At 38.8% G+C, this 24084-nt stretch overlaps 1 protein-coding gene across 4 annotated transcripts in view; it reads right to left on the reverse strand.

The window, feature by feature from the left end:
- Nucleotides 1-404: 404 nt before the first annotated feature.
- Nucleotides 405-24084, reverse strand: part of RIPK1 (receptor interacting serine/threonine kinase 1) — a 42467-nt gene continuing 18787 nt past the window's right edge. For all 4 annotated transcript variants that reach the window (XM_040460670.1, XM_040460673.1, XM_040460671.1 and 1 more), the window contains exons 4-11: nt 23634-23771; nt 22065-22296; nt 19895-20044; nt 8754-8830; nt 7265-7355; nt 5835-6401; nt 4039-4191; nt 405-2441 (exon numbers count right to left, since the gene is read on the reverse strand). In XM_040460670.1, the coding sequence (XP_040316604.1) occupies nt 2155-2441; nt 4039-4191; nt 5835-6401; nt 7265-7355; nt 8754-8830; nt 19895-20044; nt 22065-22296; nt 23634-23771 (1695 nt within the window). In that variant the 3' untranslated portion in view covers nt 405-2154. The remainder of the gene's footprint in view (nt 2442-4038; nt 4192-5834; nt 6402-7264; nt 7356-8753; nt 8831-19894; nt 20045-22064; nt 22297-23633; nt 23772-24084) is intronic.

Here is a 24084-nt window from a genome sequence, read left to right on the forward strand (position 1 = left end):
ACCTTAGGGTCTGAATATCTTTTTTGGAACAAAGGTATGGATAGGCTTCTCTCTCATCTTGTAGTCTGTGTCATCTCACTTAATTGATTTTCTACCCAATTGATTTTCTTGTATTGAAACTCCTTAGATACAAATTTGGCTCTTTTCAGCCCAGTTTTGACAGAGTGGGGGCTGGAGGAAGGACTTCTGAATCATGTTTGAAGGCCAGCAATGCTGCAGGCTCTCAAGGCAGCAAGTTTTCATCCTGAGAGACAAATAGCGCTGTCCAGAAGCTTCCCCTTTATACCATCACTTCCTCTTGCCTGCTAATAGCGGGAGGGTGAAAAGGAGAGTTCATACAGGAAATGTCAACCTTCATGGAGAAGCCCAAACAGTTTCGTTTACAAACACATCATTTCAATTACTTATATTTGAGGTACAAAATTTTATTTTTAGAAGGCCATTAAAAATACATTCCATTTTTGCCTCTTAAAACATTGATCATTCAATCTCTTGGGAATTTAGAGAATTTAAATACTGTTAGAGGACAGAGGTACAAGGGATACATTTAGAAAAGCAATGATCCACCTCCACCCTCACCCCCACCCCAGCAAAGCCTGGGACTCTTTCCCCGTTCAATTTTCCTTTTGGTCTATGTGATCGAATGCTATGTGGCAACTAATAGTGAGCCTGGATATCTGTGGATAAGGGGCTGAGGTTCATTACTTTATGGCACTGCTCTTCTCAACCGGGGGCGGTTTTGCACTTCCAGGGAACATGTATGTGGCAGTGTCTTGTCACAACTGAAGATAGAGTAGGGGAGAACAGCACTATTGGCTTCTAGCAGGTAGAGGGCACTTTCAAACATCCAAATCCTCCAATGCACAGGGCAGCCCCCACAAGAAAGAATTACCTGGCCCAAGATCCCAATAGTGCAGAAGTTGAGAAATCCTGTTTTACAGTCCCACCTCAGGGGTGTGTGTGTGTATGTATATCATTTAGGGCCAGAGGGGATTTAGAACCAGAACCACAATACTGTTATCAATCACCAGTTCCTAGAATCTGTTCTGACAGCCGGAGTCACCATGCTGCATCCTTCTCTCCCTCCTGGAAGGGCTAAGCACAATGACATACCCTCTCTGTTTATCAAAGTGCAGACAGTGATACTGGATGGCCTGCCTGGCTTCAGTCTTCTGGTCTTCTGGTTCCTTCACTCATTCCTGAGTTTCAGGAGGACTTTGAATGATGCTAGCTAAAGGCACAGTGACCAAGCTTTGAAGCAGTCCTTTTTTGACATCACAGTTCACACACACACAAAAAGAAGAAATTTCTACAGAATCCTGGGGTAAACTGAGGAAGCTGCTCAACAGTGATCAGCCCCAAAGCTCCAGTCAGAGCATACATGCTCCCTCTTCAGGGCAGAGTTTGGGAAAATACATAAGGTATCAGAATGCTAGGAAAGAACTTAAAAACTTAGTCAAAAATTTTTGTAGTTAACCACAATTAACAGCAATTCCTTGCAACAAATGGAAAATTCTGATATTTTTGTTCTCTATTTTTTTTTCTCCTTACTCCTTAAAATCCATTCAGCTAATTTATGGAGTGGTGATTGCATGTAATTTTTAAAGCCTGTAGTGACTGATACAACATTTGATACTGAAGTTAACAGACCTTATAGCTTTGGAATGAACTGTAGTTTTAATAAAAAAAAAAAAAACTATTTGAAGAGAACTCGCAATTTCACTGTACTCTGGTTATAATTGGAGCCTACATGGAGAAGAGAGCATAAGGTAAGAAAGTTGACTTAGTTTACATTTCTCTGAATTTGCTTTTCCTTCTCAAACAAAACTCCAGGAAATGAAATGAATAGCATCACTGAAGGTTATGGAATATACTGAAAGAAAATTATCTTCCTCAAATACCTCTCCTCTCCCTTTCAAAACCCAATTAGGCTTTTGGGGGGGGGGGCGGGGCTTGACCATTAATAGGTCTTCCTGGTTAGTGGGTTGTTTGCTGTAGATTTCTTTCCCATGCTCCAGCTATGGGATGCAGGAGAATTTTATGCAGACATAGAACCTCTATCAGGAAGGAAAGAATTCTGAACATTCTGAGGCAGCACATTTTCACTGTGTTACTAAGTGAGATTACCTTATGCTGCCAAAGCCTTTTCTGGAATTAGCTCTGGCTGATGTGTATCAAATAATTCAGAAGGTCTATTCTTGAACACTGGTAGAGTGCATAGGCCAGCTTTCCTACTGTGGCTCCCTTACTGCCTTCTCTCATCAGCCACTTTTGGAGCATCTGGTAAACCTTTTCTTTTAGTCCATCTCGCTCATAGTCATGGTCAATTTCATCAATCTGAGATTCAGTGAAGCCCAGCTTACGTGCACAGTTTTTCCATTGCCTTCCCAGATTTTCCCTGACTGGGTCCAGATGTTTATCAGTCAGACTAGTGATATTATCTGCCAAACAGAAAAGAGAAGAAGACATAAAGCTTTAACCCATTTGGAACATTCTAGCTTCAAAAACCTGTAGAAAGAGTCCCAGGAGACAGTAAAAAAAAAAGATAACTTCTAAATTATATACTTATTGACTCATTGGGTGATGCTTTCCATGTCTGGAAGCCTATTTGGAGTGTTGATATGAATACAATAGAGAACCCCTTCCTCATAGCACATGCAACACTGAGCCACAGCTGATGGCTTTGGGAATGAAACCCCTGCTTGGCTACTAGGCTATAATATACAACTTTAGCCAGCGGCCATATTAATATCAGACCTTCCTGATGTAACGAGGGAAAACACCACTTTTGTTCCTTTTGGCATTTTCCACTTACATTTGGCCAGAATTAAGGTCATTCAACTCCTAATCCCCTGCACCCAACAGTTAACTTTTCTCTTATTAAGGAGACAGACCATCAAGTGTGAATTCGTTCAATTACAGTGACTTCCCTCGTCTTTTAAGGAATGAGGGATCTACTTTTCAAGGTCTATTTTGGGACTCATTTCTCCTCTACCCTAAGTCTGTCTTCTCTTCTACAGCCACAACCTCTATTTCTACTCATTCTTTCTCCTTGTCCTTCATAAAAATAACAAAAGGAGGCTAAAATATAAAATAACCACCACACACATTTTCCTTGATCCACACCCTACCTCAAAAAGCTGAACATAAGGGAAAAGACATCTCATTTTTTTACCCCTCAACTCCCGTTCTTTCCTCAGCTTCCCACAATGCAGCTTCTGTCATCATCCCTGGACATCAGCAGTCCAAAACCTCCCAAGATATTTGTCAAATTTTGTCAATACCTCTCTGGGAGAGGGATCCTGGGTTTCATCAGATTCTCAAAGGTACCTCTGTCAGCCCAAAAGTTAGGAACCTCCTATTATTAGAGCACAGCCATACCTGTTTGTGTACATATTATCTGTGGCTGCTATTGTACTACAGTGTCACTTGAGTAGTTGCAAAAGAGACCTCAGGACCAGTGAAGCCTAAAATATTTACTATCTATCCCTTGATAGAAAAGTTTTGCCAATCCTAGAGTTAATCATTAAGCTAGGTTCTTAAATCCCATTGTTTTAGCCTTGTGACTCCTTTTCCCAGGTTGTGTTTTGGGATTAATATTATGAGCCTGCATAGTGGAAAGCTGTAAGAGAAAGCCCTATTATTTTTATTACAGAGGTGCTATTGAAGGCATAGTCTTCTTTCTTTTACAGAATCCCTCTTGATGAAGACCTGAAGGAGCTATCTCTCCTAGGTCTGAGTAGTAATATTGATGATGATGTATTTAACACTTGACCTAACTATGTGCCAGGCAGTGTTCTAAGCTATTTATCCATATTGACTCATTTAATTTTCATAACAAATCCATGAGTTAGATATTGTAATCATCCCCATATTAAATATAAATAAATCACAAAGGAATTATATGGAAATTACAGAGAAAACACGGGGCAATTTTCAGAGAGAATAATCAGAGAAATTTCCGGATTCCATTAGATCCTTCTAAACAAGGAAGAAAGTTCAAGGTTGCTAGGCAATGGATCCTTAAGGGCATCTTACCAAAGATATCTTGGTACTTAGAAGCTGGCTCTTCTTTCAAGTTCACGTGTGTGCTTTCCAGTAGTGTTGAATTCAATCCCCCAATCTCCATATAATTATGGTCTCCAACCTGAATGCCAGCGCTGTTGTATATGTTACATTTTATAGACTCATCTGAATAGAGAGGAATATACAGGTAAGTATATCTAGATTGAAAGCAAGAGAGGGGCACCTGAGTGGTTGGTTGGTTAAGTGTCAGACTTCAGCTCTGATTGTGATCTCACAGTTCATGAGTTCGAGCCCTGCATTGGGCTGTCTACAGTCAGAGCCCACTTCAGATTCTCTGCCCCAGCCCTCTCTCTGCCCCTCCCCCACTCAGGTGCATGCGCTCTCTCTCTCTCTCCTTCTCTCAAAAATAAATAAACATTTAAAAAAAAGCAAGAGAAATAGATACAATATGGTAAGAGCGCAGGGCTTTACTCCAGATGTGTAAGTTATTTATCCTATGCCACTCTTTGAAATTTTCTTCTTTAAAATGTAGCTGAACCAACCTCACATCCATCAGAATGGCTACTATTAACAAAAACAAAAAACAGAAAATAACAAGTGTTTATAAGGATGTGGATGAACTGGAACCCTGGTGTACTGCTGGTGGGAATATAAAATCGTGTAGCCACTGTGGTAAACAGTATGGAGGTTCTTCAAAAATTAAAAACAGAATTACTCTATGATCCAGCAATTTCACTTCTGGGAGTATACCCAAAGGAATCGAAAGCAGGGCCTCAAAGAGATGTTTGCACACTCATGTTTATAGCAGCCACTCAAGTGTCTGTCAACAGATGAACAAATAAACAAAATGGGTTATATACAGACAATGGAATATTATTCAGCCTTAAAAAGGAAGGAAGTTCTGTCACAGGTTACAACATGGATGAACCTTTAGGACATTGTGCTAAGTGAAGTAAGGCAGTCACAAAAGGACAAATACTGTATGATTCCATTTATATGAAGTACCTAGAGTGGTTAAGTTCATAGAGAAAGAAAGTAGAATGGTGGGTGCCAGAGGCTGGGTGGGAGGGAATGGGGAGTTAGTGCCTGATGAGTACAGAGTTTCAGTTTGGGAAGATGAAAAGAGTTGTGGAGATAAATGGTGGTGATGGTAGCCCAACACTATGGTTTTCACCACAAATGGTTGTCTTTGGCCTATATAAGATAAGAAATAAAAATATCTAAGACTTCTGGGGCGCCTGGGTGGCGCAGTCGGTTAAGCGTCCGACTTCAGCCAGGTTACGATCTCGCAGTCCGCGAGTTCGAGCCCCGCGTCGGGCTCTGGGCTGATGGCTCGGAGCCTGGAGCCTGTTTCCGATTCTGTGTCTCCCTCTCTCTCTGCCCCTCGCCCGTTCATGCTCTGTCTCTCTCTGTCCCAAAAATAAATAAACATTGAAAAAAAAAATTAAAAAAAAAAATCTAAGACTTCTTACCTTCAGAAAACAGCAAGCAAGAAAAAGAACACAAGCAGTGACCTTCACTTCCATCAGGGATTAGGATAATGGGACCACTGTGATGAATGTTAGAGCAGAAGATGCCTACCAGTTATCAGGACCTGTAACCCAACACCTGTGGGCAGGTGCAATGAGTTCTACCCAGACTGAGGTCAAGTGGTCTGATGGAGACTATTCCATGGCTACAAACTGCATTTGGCAACTGAAGACTGCAAACAACTCACCCTTGTTACCTGGTAGTCTACAACAGAGCTAATGGCTGCTTTATTTTCAGAAATTTTAATTGTTTAGATTGTAACTGAAAAAACTGTTTACCTCTTGATGGCAAAGAGCTGAATGGGATGGTGGGTGTGTTTCCCAGTAGGTTGGTCTCAGGCACCGGAGTTTTATGCACACTTGGCATATGGCTTGGATTTGGTCCATACCAAACTCTTGGACTTGGTGTTCCCAGATCCAACGGTCTTGCTCCCAAACCATACAGATTGTACAATCCATTGTTCCAGTATAGTACTTGAGGTTGGCTGGTTAGCCCTGTTGGTTGGTGTACTGCATTACCATGACCGGTTGCACTGGAATAAGGAATGCCTTTTACTCCTGGGTTCTGAACATTCTCATAGGGTTTCTGCTGTGCAAACGGGTCATGGGAGACCCTTCGTCTCCTTTCCTCCTCTCTATTATAAACCATATTCTGTCTGAGTGGCTTTGTCTGCCTGTCCATGCGGCTGCCATAAAGATGGTAGTTGGCTTCCTCCTGGAGTTTACTCTGCAAGCTGAGCTCATTCTCCTCCTGCTGGTACTCTACGGAGGGAGCAAACCAGGATTCCTCCACAGGGCCCATCCCAAGTCCTTGTGAACTGTGCAGAGAACTGGGCTGTTCTGGGGCTGAGAACAAAAGATCAACATTGGAAAGAGTTTCATAAAGCAGTAAGAAGTAAAATAAAACCTGAGCACCATCATAAATATGTACCTCAGAACATACTGAAAACTTTGAGAACAAATCAAAAAGCATTTACTTGATGGTCCTCTTCCTACAAGTTATATAGGTAATAAAATGAAGCCACTGCCTGGTGGTGAGAGAGCACTAGAGAAATTTTAACAAGCAACAGAAATATGAGTGTCACAGGAATGACCAAGGAAGAAAGGGACTTGTATTGCAACAGAGAAGGTGGGTGTCTCCTTGGTATGAGGCAGGGCTGGACAAAAGGAATAGTAATGGCTTGGTGCTAAGCACTTTCCATGGATTCTTTTATTCTGTAAAAGCCCTGTAAGAATAGGAGCAATTATTATCATGATTTGATGGATGAAGTTTACAAGAGGTTAACTTGCCCCAGAATAGATAGCAATTAAGTGGTTTCAATATCCTATTGTCTGTTTTCCCTTTTGTTATAATGGAAAAAAGTACCCTCCTTGAATCTGAGACCAACCTCTCTGCTTTTCTCTGAATACATCATCCCTGACCTTCTCAAGGACTATGCTTCCACATATGTCCTCTCTTTGTCCTGATGTCACTTTCTCCCTATCAGATATATGTTCAAGATGCTTTATGATTTTGGTGAACGCAAGGTTGCTTACTATTTCAAATATATGTATTTTCCCTCCCAAATATATTATAAATTCCCTTATGGCAGGGGTTAAATATTATAGTGTCTTCTGTTTCTTATACGGTCATGAATAGTTACTTTAGAAAATAGAGTGAATGAATGAATGAATGACTGAATAAAGTACTTTCAATCATAGTATGTTACCTGAATTTGACCTGCTTGGAGGTATTGCTATACAGTCAATCTGGAGAGAATGCATTCTCTTCACAAATGAATTTTGGTCTGGATACTCTTTCTATAATTAAGAGCGTAAATGCACACTTTAGTAAACAGTAGAAAATAGTTCCAGAAAATTATTATAAGAAAAATGAGTCTTTTCAAACGGTAGAAATTTCATATAGCTCTTACAAGGAATAAATATTTTTTAAAAATAAGCTTTTTTCCCAAATAGCCATAAAATCTTAAAAAAAAAGAAGAACAAATTTGGAAGGTTCACACTTCCTGATTTCAAAACTCACTACAAGACTACAGGAATCAAAACAATGTGGCATTTGAGACACCTGGGTGGCTCAGTCGGTTAAGCATCCAACTTCAGCTCAGGTCATGATCCCACTGTCCGTGGGTTCAAGCCCCGCATTGGGCTCTGTGCTAACAGCCCAGAGCCTGGTACCTGCTTCAGATTGTGTCTCCCTCTCTCTCTCTCTGCCCCTCCCCTGCTCACGCTGTCTCTCTCTCAAAAATAAACATTAAAAAAATTTTTTAATAAAAAAAATGTGCTATTAGCCTAAGGATAAGCATAGACCAATGGAATATAACAGAGAGCCCAGAAATAAACCCTTGTATGAGCAATTGATTTTCACAAAGGGTGCTAAGACCATTCAATGGGGGAACACTGGATATTGACTCTCTTAATTTATCTTTATCTTAAAACCTCCTTATGCCTGCCTATTTTCTTTACTGTAGTCTTGCCTTCATGATTATAGTATGTTGCTGTAAGACTTATGCTAGCAGCTTATTTCCTGAGGGTGTGTATGTAGGGAAGGTCTTTGTTTCCCCTGGTTACTTGTTGGTAACAATCCTTGTCATAGCCCAGACACCAAATTCATTGCTTCAGGTTGAAGTGGATGCTCCTCCTTTGCTTAGCTCCTTTGCTTAGCTGCTCCTTTGCTTATCAGGGGGAGGAGCCAACTTTTGAAACTGCAACAACCTGGTTCCCAAGTAAAGATCTCATCGTTGATGTCCCAGGTGACCGTGCTGTTTCTTCGGTACATTGACACAAGGCTCGCTCCTCCACTACTTTTTCAGCATTATGTTTAGGGGTAGTGTTTTTTTTGTTTTGTTTTGTTTTGTTTTTTCTGTTGTATGTCTTAGCAAATTTAATTCTGTTGGCTTTCTATCTTTCAAGAATTCCTCAGAACGACTGATCCACCTGTGTGGTACTTTCCATTCTATTCCAGTGATGCTGTGTTTTTGTTTTCATATTGCTATATATAATTTCTCTCATTTCATTAGTTTCGATGGAGGAATGGGTCCAGTATGCCAACTTGATGATATCTGTATAAAATTGCTAATTTTGTTTCATGTGATTACTAAGCTAGCCTACTTCAAATCTTAGTAACAAGTTATATTGCTTTGGATTTCAAGATTGACAATATATATGCTTTGATAGGTTAATGTTTTGAGCATTACCTACCTTTAAACTTGTCACATCCTCTTCTACATTTTCTTCTAATTGATCTACATAAAAAGGCCTAAATTTTTCTTCAATACCTATATAAAGAAATAATACTATAAATTTCTTAAGTATTTTCTAAAGTAATAACCATATGCGAAATAACCGCTTGAGCTAACGCCAACCCTAAAGTAAAATTTGAGTATTAGTAATCTATTATCTTTCAATTACTTATCTTAATCTGTGGACAAAGCAGTAAAATAAAAATTTAAATGCCAAATCTCTGACTTACCCAAAGAGACTAGCAAGACTAATAACTAGGTGGAAGAAGAAGGAACAGGGTAACACGAGAAACCAAGGGCTATTGGGGTGCCTGGGTGGCTCAGTTGGTTGAGCGTCTGACTTCAGCTCAGGTCATGATCTCCCAGTTTGTGAGTTCGAGCCCCGCATCAGGCTCTGTACTAACAGCACAGAACCTGGAGCCTGCTTTTGATTCTGTGTCTCCCTCTCTCTCTGTCCCTCCCCCTCTCATGCTCTGTCACTCCCATCTCAAAAATAAATAAACATTAAAAAAAATTTTTTTTAAATAAACAACAAAAAAAAGAAACCAAGGGCTATTGTCTAATAGCATGTTTCTCTCACTGCAGCACAAAGCCCTATCTAGTATAAATTAATCTCCAAGTGAACAAGGATGGGTGGACTCCTTGTTTCTGTCTCCCTGGTATCAGAATTCTAGGATGGGGCACCTGGGTGGCTCAGTCAGTTAAGCATTCGATTCATGATTTCAGCTCAGGTCACGATCTCATGGTTCATGGATCTGAGCCCCACATCAGGCTCCACACTGACGGCATGGAACCTGCTTGAGATTCTCTCTCCCTCTGTCTCTGCCTCTCCCCTGCTGACATTCTCTCAAAATAAATACACTTAAAAAAATTATTATAGGATAGAATACTCAGAATAGTGATTTGATATAAAAAGCTAAAGGCTGTCAGCCTTAAAAGAAAAAGGCAACTTTCACTTCCAGGAAGATGGAGTAGGCATACTTTTCCTTATTTCTCCCTCTAAGCACAAGAACCCCTAGATATCACATATAAAACAAACATAAAAAGAGTCTGAAAGAAGGAAAGACAAAGGCTGACAAACTAGGGACTTTGGGATCTGAGGAAAGACATGACAATGTGCTCATTTAGGATTTCTTTTTGCCTCTTAGATCCCAGACTTGGGCTTAAAGAAGCTGGCAACCCAACGGGGAAAAAAAAATCCTAATTAAATAAAGCCTGATCCTTTGAGCCAAAGGACTAAGCAAAGAGCATCCTAGAAAGACAAAAGACCTTTAGTCAATAACCACTCTCCAGGCAAACATCACAGAAAATACTGTAGCTCCATTCCCAACCTCACCAGCAAAGGCCAGGTAGGTAGCTGAGACTTCCAACCTCATGAGACAGTAACAGGGTATACCAACACCCCTACCGGGGTGATGTCAGAGCAGGCCAAAAAGGAAGCCAGGACTTTCCTTCTTGCCAGATGGTAATGAGCACTCCACTCAGTGGTGTCAATGGACTACCAGGGCAGACTGGACTTGCACCCTTACTTTGTAGTTGTAAGGTGCCCCTATTCATTCCAATGGAGAAGTGTCAGAAAAGGGCTAGTGGGAGTCAGAACTTTCACTTCCATTGCAGTGTCCATGGAGACCAGGTGGACTCCATTGGAACTTCCACCCTCACCAGTAAAAAGAAGCCCCACCCCCCCACCCCAGGTGTCAACAGGGCTCAATAGAAAACCTGGACTTCCCTCTACCTGTCACAAAAAGGTAACAGTCATCCTTCCACTGCCAAAGCCATGTCAGAAAAGGCTAGCTGAAACAGAAGGCTTAAGGAAGATCCAGAATCTCATAACATTGTAAGAAAATGTATAAGTTTCAATAGAAAAATGACTCATCACACTAAGAACCAGGAATATCTCAAACTGAAGGAAGAAACATAATCAATAGATGCCAACACGAAGATATTAGAGATATTAGAATTACCTGCTTAAAGATTTTTAAACAGCCATGATAAAAATGCTTCAATAAGCAATTACAAACAAGCTTAAAACAAATGAAAAAACAGCCTCAACAAAGAAAGAAAGATATAAAATAAATTTCAATGAAATTTTTGAACTGAAAAATATAATAAACCAAAATGGGTAAATTCAACAGCAGAATAAAAGGGACAGAGGAAAGTCAGTGAACTGACAGACCAGAATGATAGAAATATACTAATCTGACCAAGAGGGAGAAAATAAACTGAGAAAAAAGTGTACAAAACCTCAGTGACAAGTGGAACTCTAACAAAAGTTCTAGTATTTCTATTAACAGAATCTCAGAAAGAAAGGAAAAAGCATGGCTGAAAAAAGTACTCTAGGAGATAATGGCTGAAAGCCTCTCCAATTTGGCAAGGGACATATGACCTAACAGATTCAAAAATCAAAACAAAACTCAAACAGAATAAACCCAGAGAAATTCATATCAAAATGAATAATAATTAAACCTCTGAAAGATAAAGAAAAAATCATGAAAGCAGTCAGAAAATACCTTACCTGTAAGTTAAAAAAAGAAAAAAAAGAAAAGAAAGGAAAAAGGATTTCTTAACTGAAACCATAGAGGCCAGAAGAAGTGGCACAGTATTTATTAGGTCCTGAAAGAGAAGAATTGTCCACCTAGAATCCTACACCCAGCAAAAATATCCTTCAGAAATGAAGGGAAGATCAAGACATTCTCAAATGAAGAAAAACTGCAGTAATTTGTCCCTAGCAGACACACTCTAAAAGAATGGCTAAAGAAACTTCCTAAACAAGAAGGAAATGATAAAAAAAAAAAAAAAAAAAAAAAAAGATACTTGGTATATCGGGAAGAAAGAACACATATGGTATAACTAAAAAATAAGTAGGCGTTCTTTTTCCCAGTTTCAGCCGGTTCATGGCAGGGAACTTCCCCAAATCCTTAAGATCTTCTGGGCAGTAAGAATTGTATGTTAATGAGATGGCTTCAGGCTGGAGGCATGGGGAGGAGAAGATAGATAGCTTCAGGATGGGAGCTGGTCACCAGAAAGACCTAGCTATGACTACAGGCTTGGAGCTTTCATTACAGCTCCCTGACCTACAGTGAGCAGAGACTGGAGATTGAGCCCACCAGTGATTTAATCAATAATGCCCACCTAATTAAGCCTCCATGAAAACCTGTTAACAACAAGGTTTGGAGAGCTTCCAGGTTAGTGAATACATTGAGTGGGTACATTTTTGGGAAAGTGGCATGCCCAAAGAGGGCATGAGAGCTTCATGGCACATCACTCCCACCACCAATAACTTGCTTAATGAAATCTCTTCCCTTGGCTGTTCCTGAGTTGTATCCTTTATTATAACCCAGTAAATGTAAGCAAAATGTTTCCTGAGTTTTATGAGTTGTTCTAGTGAATTACCGAACCTCAGGGGGTAGTATGAGGACCTTCAGATTTGTATTTGATGGGGCAGAAATGTGGGTAGCCTGGGCACCCTATCTGCATCTGGTATATAAAGTGGGGACAATCTCACAGCAGGACTAAGCCCTTAAACCTGTGGAATCTGACAATATCTCCAGGTAGTCAATGTCAGAATTTAATTGAATTCTAGAGTACCCAGTTGTGACCCATTTGGTGTCAGAAGTAGTATTACAAAAAATACCCCACAACACAGTAATAAAAAATATGGCTAAATACAATAGGCTTTCCTTCTCCTTTTGAATCTTCTAGACTATGATTGACAGTTGAAGAACTGTAACAATGTCAAAGTATTATAAATGTATGTAGAGGAAATATTTAAGGCAACTATATACAGAGGAAAGTAAAGAGAAGTAAAGGAAGTAAAGTGTTTATACTTCATTTAAACTGGTAAAATAATATTAGTAGACTGTAATAAATTATGTACAGATGGTATAACACCTAGAGTATCCATTAGGAAAACTATGCTCAAAAATATTGTCAGTAAATTCAAATGGGATTCTAAAAATGTTTAAGAATGCACAGGAACGCAGCAAAAAGAAAACAGAGAAATGAAAAACAGAAAGAACAGAAAACAAGACAAAATGGCAAACATGAGCTCTAACATAACAATAATTACATTAAATGTATATGGTCTAAAAACACCAATCAAAAGACAGACATTGGCAGAATAAAGAAATGACCCAAGTATATGCTGTCACAAAAAACTCACTTCACATATAATTGATTATAGGTAGTTGAAAGTAAAAAGATGGAAAAAGATGTATCATGTTAACATTAATAAAAGGAAAGAAGGGTGGCTATATTAATATCCAAAAAAGTAGACATCAGAGCACAGATGACTACTGGAGATAAAAAGGGACATTTATATAATGATAAAGGATCAATCCATCAAGACACAGCGATCCTAAATATACATGTGCCAAACAACAGAGATGTGAAATCTATAAAGCAAAAGATGATAAAACGAAAAGCAGAAATAGACAAATTCACAATTCTAGTTGGAGATTTGAACATTTCTCTCAACGATTTAAAGTACTAGAAAAAACATCAGCCAAGGTATAAAAGAACTCAACATTATCAACAGGATCTAGCTGAGATTTACAGAATACCCTACCCAACCAACCAAGGTATAAAAGAACTCAACATTATCAACAGGATCTAACTGAGATTTACAGAATACCCTACCCAACAACAGCAGAATAACCCATTTCTTTCAAGTGTCCACAGAACATATACCAAGATACACCATGTCCTGGACATAAAATAAGCCTCAATAAATTTTAAAGGTTGAAATACACAGAATATGTTCTCTGACTACAATGAAATCAAGCCGAAGATCAACAACTGAAAGATAACAGGACAATCTCCAAACTATTGGAAACTAAACAATATACTTCTTTTTTTTTTTTTTTTAATCTTTATTTTTGAGTGAGAGACAGACAGAGTGTGAGCAGGGGAGGGGTAGAGAGAGAAGGAGACACAGGATCTGAAGCAGGCTCCAGGCTCTGCGCTGTCAGCACAGAGCCCAATGTGGGGCTCGAATGCACAAACCATGAGATCATGACCTCAGCCAAAGTTGGACACTTAACCAACTGAGCCATCCAGGTTCCCCAACAACATACTTCTAAATAATACATAGATCAAAGAGAAAGTCTCGAGGAAAAATTTTAAATGCAATTAAATAAATGAAAGTAAAAAAGAACTTCTCAAAACTTGTGGGGACATAACTAAAGCAGTGCTGAGAAGGAAATTTATGGCATTACATACATATTAGAAAAAAGAAAAGGTCTCAAATCCAAATCAATAATTTAACTTCCCATCTCAAGAACCTAGAAAAAGAAGAACAAAACAAACAAAAAGTAGGAGAAAGGAAATGATAAGGAACAGGGGTCTGTTAGAAAACATAAAAACAATAGAGAAAATCAATGAAACACAAAGCTGGTTGTTTGAAAAGATCAATAAATTGATAAACCTCTAGGAAGACTGACAAAGGAAAACAGAAGACATAAATAACCAGTACCAGGAATGAAACGGGGCGTATCACTACAAACACTACAGATATCTAAATACTAATAAGGGATACTACAAACAACTTTACATATATAAATTTGACAGCTTAAATGAAATATATAATTTCCTCAAAAAATACAGACTATCACAACTAGAACTACCAAGCTACTTGGTATTCTACTCTGATATAAAACATACTACTCTGGGGGCGCCTGGGTGGCGCAGTCGGTTAAGCGTCTGACTTCAGCCAGGTCACGATCTCGCGGTCCGTGAGTTCGAGCCCCGCGTCAGGCTCTGGGCTGATGGCTCAGAGCCTGGAGCCTGCTTCAGATTCTGTGTCTCCCTCTCTCTCTGTCCCTCCCCCACGCACGCACGTGCAGACTCTCTTTCTCTTTCTCTCTCTCAAAAAAGGAATAAACATTAAAAAAATTTTTTTTAACTCCCAAAAAAGAAATTTCCAGGCCCAGATGGTTTCATGGGAGAATTCTATCAAACTTTTAAAGAATTGACATCAATTACATCCATTCTCTTCCAGAAAATAGGAGGAAAAACTTGTCAATTTATTTTATGAAGCCAATATTGACCCTGATAGCAAAACCAGACAAAGGGGGGCACCTGGGTAGCATAGTCAGTTAAGTGTCTGACTCTTGATCTCAGCTCAGGTCATGATCTCATAGTTCATGAGTTCAAGACCCATACTGGGCTCTGTGCTGATGGTGCAGAGCCTGCTTGGGATTCTGTCTCCCCTTCTTTCTGCCCTCCTCCACTTGTGCTTTCTTTCTCAAAATAAATAGACTTTAAAAATTAAAAAAAAAAAAAAAGACAATATAAAAACCAGAAAGGTATAGACCGATATCCTCATGAATATACATGCAAAAATCTTAAAAAATACTAGCGAATGGAATTTAGCAATAAATAAAAAGAATCATATACCACTACTGAATAGGTTTTATTCCTGAGATTCAAGGCTGGTTTGGTACTCAAAAATCAATCAGTGTTAATTCCCCATCCTAACAGTTTAAAGAAGCGAAATAATGACCATATCAATCAATGTAGAAAAAGCAGTTGACAAAATTCAAAACCCATTCATGATAAATTCTCAGAAAAATAAGAACAAATATGGTGAACTTCCTCAACCGATAAAAGAGTATCTACTAAATACCCATAACTAACATCATACTTCATAGTGAAAGTCCAAATGCTTTCCCCAAATACTGAGAAAAGATGAGGATATCTGATTTCACTGCTCTTATTTAAGATAATGCTAGAAATTCTAGACAATATGATAAAGTAAGAAAAGGAGATAAAAGTCATATAGATCAGAAAGGAAGAAATAAAACTGTCCCTATTTGGAGATGACATGAAAATCTAAAAAAAAGATCTCCTAAAAAACTCCTGGAATTAATAAGTGAGTTCAACAGAGTCATAAGATACAAGATTAACATACAAAAAAAAAAAAAATCAACTATATTTCTATATTCTAGCAATGAGCAAATGGACACCTAAATTTAAAATACAAACTATTTAGGGGCGCCTGGGTGGCTCAGTCAGTTGAGTGTCCAACTTCAAGTCAGGTCATGATCTCGCGGTCTGTGAGTTCGAGCCCCACGTCCGGCTCTAGGCTGATGGCTCAGAGCCTGGAGCCTGCTTCCGATTCTGTGTCTCCCTCTCTCTCTGCCCCTCCCCCGTTCATGCTCTGTCTCTGTCTCAAAAATAAATAAACGTTAAAAAAAATTTAAAAAAATAAAATACAAACTATTTATAATTTGTCAAAAAAGAGAAATATATAGAACTCGCATGCTGAAAACTATACAACCCTGATAAAATAAATCAAAGAAGATATAAATAAATGAAGAGACATATTGTGTTTGTGGATTTGAAGCCTTGATATAGTAAAGACCTCAGTTCTCCCCAAATGGATATACTAATTTGACACAATTTCTATCAAAATTCTAGTAAGATTTTTTTTTTTGGTAGGTACAGACAAGATTTTTCTAAATTTTATATGGAAAGACAAAGGAACTAGAGGAACTGAAAGAATTTTTTAAATAAAGAATTTATTTAATTCTACTCAATTTTAAGACTTATTATCACTATATTAATTAAGACTGTGGGTACTGACAGAGGGGAGATGCATGGAATAGAGATACACCAGAATACAGAACCCAGAAATATACCCATACAAACATCCCAACTGATTTCTGCCAAAAAAGAAAAAGCATTCAATGGAGGAAAGATAGACTTTCAAACAAATGGTGCCTGAACAAGTGGATATTCATAAGCAAAAAATGAATTTCAAACTAAGCCATGTACCTTATACAAAAATTAATTCAATACCTTATACAAAATTATACAAAATAATACCTTATACAAAACCTTATACCTTATACAAAAATAATACCTTATATAATACCTTATACAAAATTATACAAAATAATACCTTATACAAAAATTAATTCAAAACAGATGTGGTATTTTTCCAATAAAATATAAACTGAAAACTGGCAAGAATGACAAGCAAATATTTAGTTCTGTGCTACTGTTCTTTGGTTAGCAATTACAAATTTTCCTGGAAAATTAGAAAAAAAAATATAGAAAAAAAATATACTTAACACAGAATTAAATGTAAAACTGTAAGAATTTTAGAACAAAACACATGAGAAAATCTTTGAGATCTAACACTGACAGTGTTCTTAGGCTTGACATCAAAGTACAATCCATAAAAAGGAAAAATCAATAAACTAGACTTCAAAAACTTTTACTCTATGAAAGATGCTGCTAAGAGGATAAAGAAACCCTTATATGTTGGTAGAAAATATTTGCAAACCACGTATCCAATGAAGAAATACATATAAATATATATATAATAAATATATATATAAATATATATAAATATAAATAATATAATATAAATATATATATAAATAAATATATATATAATATATAAAGAGCACTCAAAATTCAACAGTAAAAAACAATCAAATGAGAAAATGGGCAAAAGACATAAAGCAGCATTTCACCAAAGCACATAAAAAAATATTCAATGTCCTTAGCCATCAGAGAACCCACAAAAAAGTAATCATGAAACTACCATACAACCTAGCTATCTCATTCCTGGGTATTATTCCAGAGAAATAAAGACATATATCCACACAAAAACATGTAACAATGAATATTTACAGCACTGTTAGTTATAACAGCCAAAAACTAGGAGCAAACCAGATTTCCTTTGAGGAGTGAATAAATAAACTGTTGTACATCCACACCATGGAATGCTACTCAGCAACAAAAAGGAACAAATCATTGATTCAAACAACCACTTGGATGAATCTCTAGGGAATTATGGTGAGTGGCAAAAGGCCAATCCAAAGGGATCCCAAAAAGTAGTTTATGATTCTATTCATGTAATATTTGTGAAATGACCAAAATGATAGCGAACAGATTCGTGATCACCAGAATGTGAAGGAGAGGGGTGGGGCTGGGGAGGAGAGTAGGGTTGGCTATAAGAGGGCAATATAAGGGACCCTTATGGTGATGGAGATGTTCCATATCTGACCGTATCAATGTCAGTATCCTAGTTGTGATACTATACTATATGTAGTTTGGCCAGATGCTATCATTGGGTTAAACTAGGTAAAAGGTATAAGGGATGTTTCTGTGTTCTTCCTTTTTTTTTTTTTTTTTTTAAGATTGTTAAGTAGGGGTACCTGGGTGGCTCAGTAGGTTGAGCATCTGACTTCAGCTCATATCATGATCTCATGGTTCAGTTCATGAGTTCAAGCCGCACATCAGGTTCATTCCTGTCAAAACCAGAGCCCATTTCAGATCCTCTGTTCCCCTCTCTCTGCCCCTCCCCTGCTTGTGTGATTTTTTTTTTTCTTTCTCTCTCTAAAAAATAAACATTAAAAAAAGAAGAGATTTTTAAGTAATCTCTACACCCAACCTGGGGCTTGAACTTACAACCCCGAGATCAAGAGTCGCACACTCTACCAACTGAGAAAGCCAGACTCCCCTCTGTCTTTTTCTTACAACTACACATAAATCTATAATTATCTCAACACAAGAAATTTAATTTAATTTTCATTTTTTATTTTTTTTTTAAATTTTTTTTTTCAACGTTTATTTATTTTTTGGGACAGAGAGAGACAGAGCATGAACGGGGGAGGGGCAGAGAGAGAGGGAGACACAGAATCGGAAACAGGCTCCAGGCTCCGAGCCATCAGCCCAGAGCCCGACGCGGGGCTCGAACTCACGGACCGCGAGATCGTGACCTGGCTGAAGTCGGACGCTTAACCGACTGCGCCACCCAGGCGCCCCTTTAATTTTCATTTTTTAAAGTTTATTCAATTATTTTAAGGTGGGGGGCAGAGAGAGAGAGAGAGGGGGAGGGGGAGAATCCCAAGCAGGCACCACACTGTCAATGCAGAGACCAATGCAGGGCTCAAACCCATAAACCATGAGATCACGACCTGAGCTGAAGTCAAGAGTCGGATGCTTAAAAGAATGAGCTGCCTCAAGAAATTTAATTTAAAAAAAAACGAAAAAGGCATGGAAGAAGAGAAGAGACCAAGCCAGAAGAAAATTCAGGCTGACTAAGAGAATAAGAAAACAAGCAAGTAAATTAAAGTACCACTCTAATCGTTGGTAGTAGTGGTAGATGAGGCTTTAATTCTGTTTCTTCATAGCAGAAATATGAAAGTAAAATGCTTTGTAGGCTCCTAAGTGACTTCCTACTATTTATTTTGTCCTCACCTGATTTTCTTTCCTCTGATTTCCATTTTTCCTCTGCCTCTAGGATCTTAGCAAGATCCTAGGTAACCTAGGGGTATGAGAGGAGGTACAAGATGTGGCAAACATCCATATCCCTTGCCCTCTCCCTCCACTACAGGCCCAATCAAAATGACAACATACATCTTCAAATATGTCAGCTACACAAGGGGAGGGAGAAGAAAGAAAAGAAGCTACGAAATAAGAAGGCCAGTGGAAGCAACCCAGGTATCCACCAACAGATGAATGGATAAATAAATGTGGTATATACACACCATTCAGCAAGAAAGAGGAAGGAGATTCTGACATGTGCTACAACATGGAGGAACCTTAAAGACATTATGCTGAAAGAAGCCAGGTACAAAAAGATACTGTATGATTCCACTTATATGAGGTGCCCAGAGAGGTCAAATTCCTAGAGATGGAAAGTGAGAATGGTTGGTTGCCAAGGGCTGGGGGAAGGGGAATGGGGAGTTGGTATGTAATGGGTACAGAGCTTTGGTTTGGGAAGACAAAAAAGTTTTGGAGATGGACGGTGGTGATGGCTGCACAACACTGTGAGTGTACTTAATGCCACTGAACTGTACACTTAGAGAAGGCTGAAATGGTAAATTATGTGTTATGTATATTTTAACATAATTTTTTAAAAAGTTCTATGAAAAAAAAAAAGAAATGAGGGCCTTATATGCCTTCATGCTTTTGAGAGGGATAGTATCTTTTTAATTGAACAAAATGTTTGAAATCTAGAAAAGCAATCTGAAATCACAAGTAGAACTCAGTGTTTTAAAAACTTAGAGCAACTTTTTGATAACGTCTTACTAAGAAAATGGCCTCACAGGCGATGTATATAGCCATAAAAGCTGCTCTTACCAGCAAATGTTGGCCGAACTTCTGGATCCGCCTCCCAGCACTGCTTCATGATGCTGATAATCTCCTCTGGGCAGTACTCAATGATGTCTTCCACATTTGGTCTGTTCCCAGATTTAATGCACATTATCAACTGCTGCTCACAGATAGCATCTATAAAGCAAATAGGGATTTAAGTTGACTTTTTCTCAGGTCCTAAATGTCTCAGGCAGGAAGATCGCAGGGTTTGGACAAGGCTGGATGTCTCTCTGCCTGGGGTGTGTTTTCAGTACAGCTGTCTCATTCCTTAGGGGCAGAATGACCCTCTGACATGGTCCACCGCCCAGATGATCAAACAACATCTTAACCTCTAAGATGAAAGACAGAATTCACACCAAAGAGGTCTCCTGGTAGAACAAATAGAATATGTGACTAAAACCAATGGCATACTTCAGATTTTACTATAAAGACAAATAAGGTACGGCTCTTACCTGTAAGGAGCTCAGTTTATTGAGAGTAACATAAAATATAGAGTGATAATTGCTATTTAAAAAGTAAGCACAAAGGTTTCTGCTAACACAACCATGACTAGAGGGTCAGAGAAGGATTTGCTGGGTCTAGAAACCTAAGTGGGATTTATCCATGTAAAGAATCAGGAAGGAGGACTCAGAGAGAAGGATTCTGGGCTAGGGAAGCAGGATACGAATAGACTGGAAGTCCCCCAAATCATAATGTAGCCCAGGAATTATGAGTAGCTCACCATAACTGGGCAAAATGACTAAAGAAAGACAGGTAAGGAATGAGGCTAGAGAAAGATGGAAAAGCTAAATCAGAGAGGGCTTTGTATTCCATACTGAAGAATTTGAACTTTATCCTGAAGGCCCAGTGAGCCTTGGAAAGATTTCAAAAATATGAGTGAGATGGTCATACTTGCCCTTTAGGACAACCAGCGTGGCTGAAGTGTGAATGGGGGATGGCATGAGTAGCCATCAGCAGAAATACGGAGGGTCTGAACTGCATAGAGTCTGGTGGGGATAGAGAGAAGTGGATGGATTCAAGATGTAGCCTGAATCACATATAATCTTGAGTTCATAGGTTTAAATGTGTGATGGCATGTGGGAGACAAGAGGCAAAGCTAAGACGTGAAATGCTTCTGGCCCAACAACTAGGTAGGGTACAGGGGGTGGGAGGAGAGAGGGTGATGCCATTTTCTGAACATGAGAAGAGTGGACTACACGGAGAACATGTAGATGAATCTGTTTGAGGGCATGTTGCTTTGGGGTTCCTCTGGTATGTGTAATAGACACAACAGATAAGTGGATATCCAGGCCAGGGCTCTAGATAAGAGATTTGAGAGGCCTTGGCAAAGTAGTGATCATTAAACCAGAGGAGCCAATAATCACCCAAGAAAAAGGGACCAGGAAATGTCCAGTAATTTAGGCACTTAACAAACTGAGGAATGAGTACTGTATCTTCTCCTGCATGAATCATGTCTTTCTCATCTTTTTATTCTTAATTCCAATTAAAGTGCCCATAGTAAGTACTGAAAAGATATAATTCTTATCTATTTGTTTATTTGTCTATTTATTTATTTAGAGTGTGAGTGCACACAGGGGAGGGGCAGAGAGAGAAGGGATAGAGAGAATCCCAATCAGGGATCCCTAACAGCACAGAGCCCCAACACAGAGCTGGATCTCACGAATCATGAGATCATGACCTGAGATGTAGAACCTCCAGAGTAAGAAGCTTAACCAACTGGGCGACCCAGGTGCCCCGAAAAGAAGTAATTCTTGAGTGAAGGAGCAAGCGAATGAATGAAAGTATGAGGCCTATGTCTCCTAAGCAGAAGCAAGCAAGCTTTCCTGTCCAGGAAAAATCCTGGAATTCTACAATACCTCCCAAGCTCAGATACATCATCAAGGCTCCTATTTGTCCTGTGATCCCTGATTCCTAAACTGAGATTAATCATTCATTCACCACAAATGTACTGAACACCAACTGTGTTCCAGGCACTGTGTGTGTAGAGACTGGGGAAATAGCACTGACTCAGTCAGATACCGTCCCAGCCCTGGTGTAGCTTATGGTCTAGTAGGTAAAAAGACGTTATAAATCTTAACTGATGTCATTGAAGGCCACTATTTCACTCAACAGTTTTGATTAACACATAGATTCTACTCCTCTATAAACATCTTACTTTCATATGGCTCCTTATTCGCAAATATTGCCCAAAGTACTATGCCAAAGCTGTATACATCTGACTTCTCTGAGGGTTTTGCGTTGATGTCATTCAGATGCTCAGGGGCCATGTAGCAGAGGGTTCCACCATTTTTCTTAGGGGCGCTATTATTCATTTTTCTCTGCTCATTATTTTCTTCTTTAGTCAGTTTACTCCACGTCTTAAAGGAAGCCACGCCAAGATCAGCTATCTGCAAGAGATCAAGCCAATGGGAGTGTTCTGTGAAAGCTATAAGCAAATCAGACTTGTCTTTAACTCTGGGGTTTATCTAATAGATGCAAGGTACAGTGAATTTCCTGAAGTGGTTCCACTAGATAGGTTTAAAACAGCTACTTCTGAACAGACTCACAGAAATTTTGTGTCTCTTCAGCCATCTAAGAAAATCTCCCCTAAGAAATGTTCATGTGAAATTCTGGTATCTCAATTCTTATGCAATAAACCCAGGGAATTTGCTAGTAGGGTTGGGGGAGGGGGAGGAAAGAGGAAAAGCAGAAGTATTTCTGACATGAACTACAGTAAAACATGTTTATTCTAATTCCTCATTTACTCTGCATATTTTTTTCAACTACTTCTGGGGCTAGGAATACAAGGTATTTTCTTCTCAGCAGATTTGTAGAGCAGATGGTGAGTAGGTACTGCACCTTCAATTTTCCCCAACGGTGTTCCAAAGCCCATGGATGCAAGAGTCTAAGGATTCCCAAGACACTGAGGAAAAGGATGGTAGAGTTACTTGTTTTGAGTTGGTAGCCTGAACCTAAGAGATGACAGGATGGGAAGGAGGAGAAAAACAGACAAGAAAGCAAAGAGAAAAATACAAAGGTCAGACACAGAATGAAGAGGGAGATGGCCGGATAAAATTACAGAACCACACGGTTAAGAAGAAATCAAAGGTGACAGTTTTACTTTTGCCTCTAGGAACCCAAGCATATAGGCATGAATTCCAGCACGTGATTATCTAAAATCCAGAGATTCTAACATAAGAGATACATTAGAGGTAAGTTATTATTGTAAGAAGGAACCTTCCTTTAAAGTCGTAGGATTAAAAATCTGTCCAAGATTAGAAGGAAGTGTTAGAAGCACAATCTTGTAGTAGAAGGATGCCTGCATAAGCAGTTCCTGAGTTCTCCCCCAAAAGCTGCTTCCCCTTTCAGATTCTCGCGCTTGGATTCCTGTTGCCAAAGCCAATTAGACGTGATGTTCCATCTAGTTAAATCTTGCTCTTGAGTGAACAAAAGGAAAATCCTTTCCCTTTGTTCCCTTTACTACAATGGAAAAAGTTAGAATTAAAAAAAAAACAAACTGATACAAAATATAGATTAAAGTCAGTAAATAAATAAATAATATGGACTCCATCAAGTCCGTATCTTTCTTTTCAATCCTTGGCAGAACCTTCCAGCACCACCACCACCAGTTATAAGCTGAGTGAGGTCTTCCTTTAAGGTCTACCATGTGAAAAAATGGATCTATAGTGGAGAATTAAAACTAAAATCACCCCAATCTTCTAGAAACCTTTAGATTATGATTTACCTTAATGTGAAAGTCATCATCAACGAGGATATTTTCAGGCTTTAGGTCCTTGTGTATTACTCCTTCTCCATGTAAGTAGCACATTCCTTCAATGGTTTCCATAATTATCCTTCCTTTTACAGAAAGGGGGATACTGATCTAAAACAGTGATAGTTAAGTCTATGAAATGGAAAGGTAATCAAACAGGCCAAACCGACTGTTTTATTCAAGAGTACTGGGGTCTGAACCTTAGAACAGACAGATCTTCCTTGATATATAATGGGGCTACATCCCAAACCCATCATAAGTTAAAAATATCGTTAAATTGAATATGTGTTTAAACCAACCTAGTGAACATCATAGCTTAGCCTAGCCTATCTTAAAAATGCTCAAGAACACTTATATTAGCCCTCGTTGGGCAAAATCTTGAACACAAAGCCCATCTTATAATAAAACATTGAACATCTCATGT

Source organism: Herpailurus yagouaroundi, unplaced genomic scaffold (assembly GCF_014898765.1).
Source record: "Herpailurus yagouaroundi ecotype Mexico unplaced genomic scaffold, PumYag 250, whole genome shotgun sequence".
Taxonomy (NCBI): domain Eukaryota; kingdom Metazoa; phylum Chordata; class Mammalia; order Carnivora; family Felidae; genus Herpailurus; species Herpailurus yagouaroundi.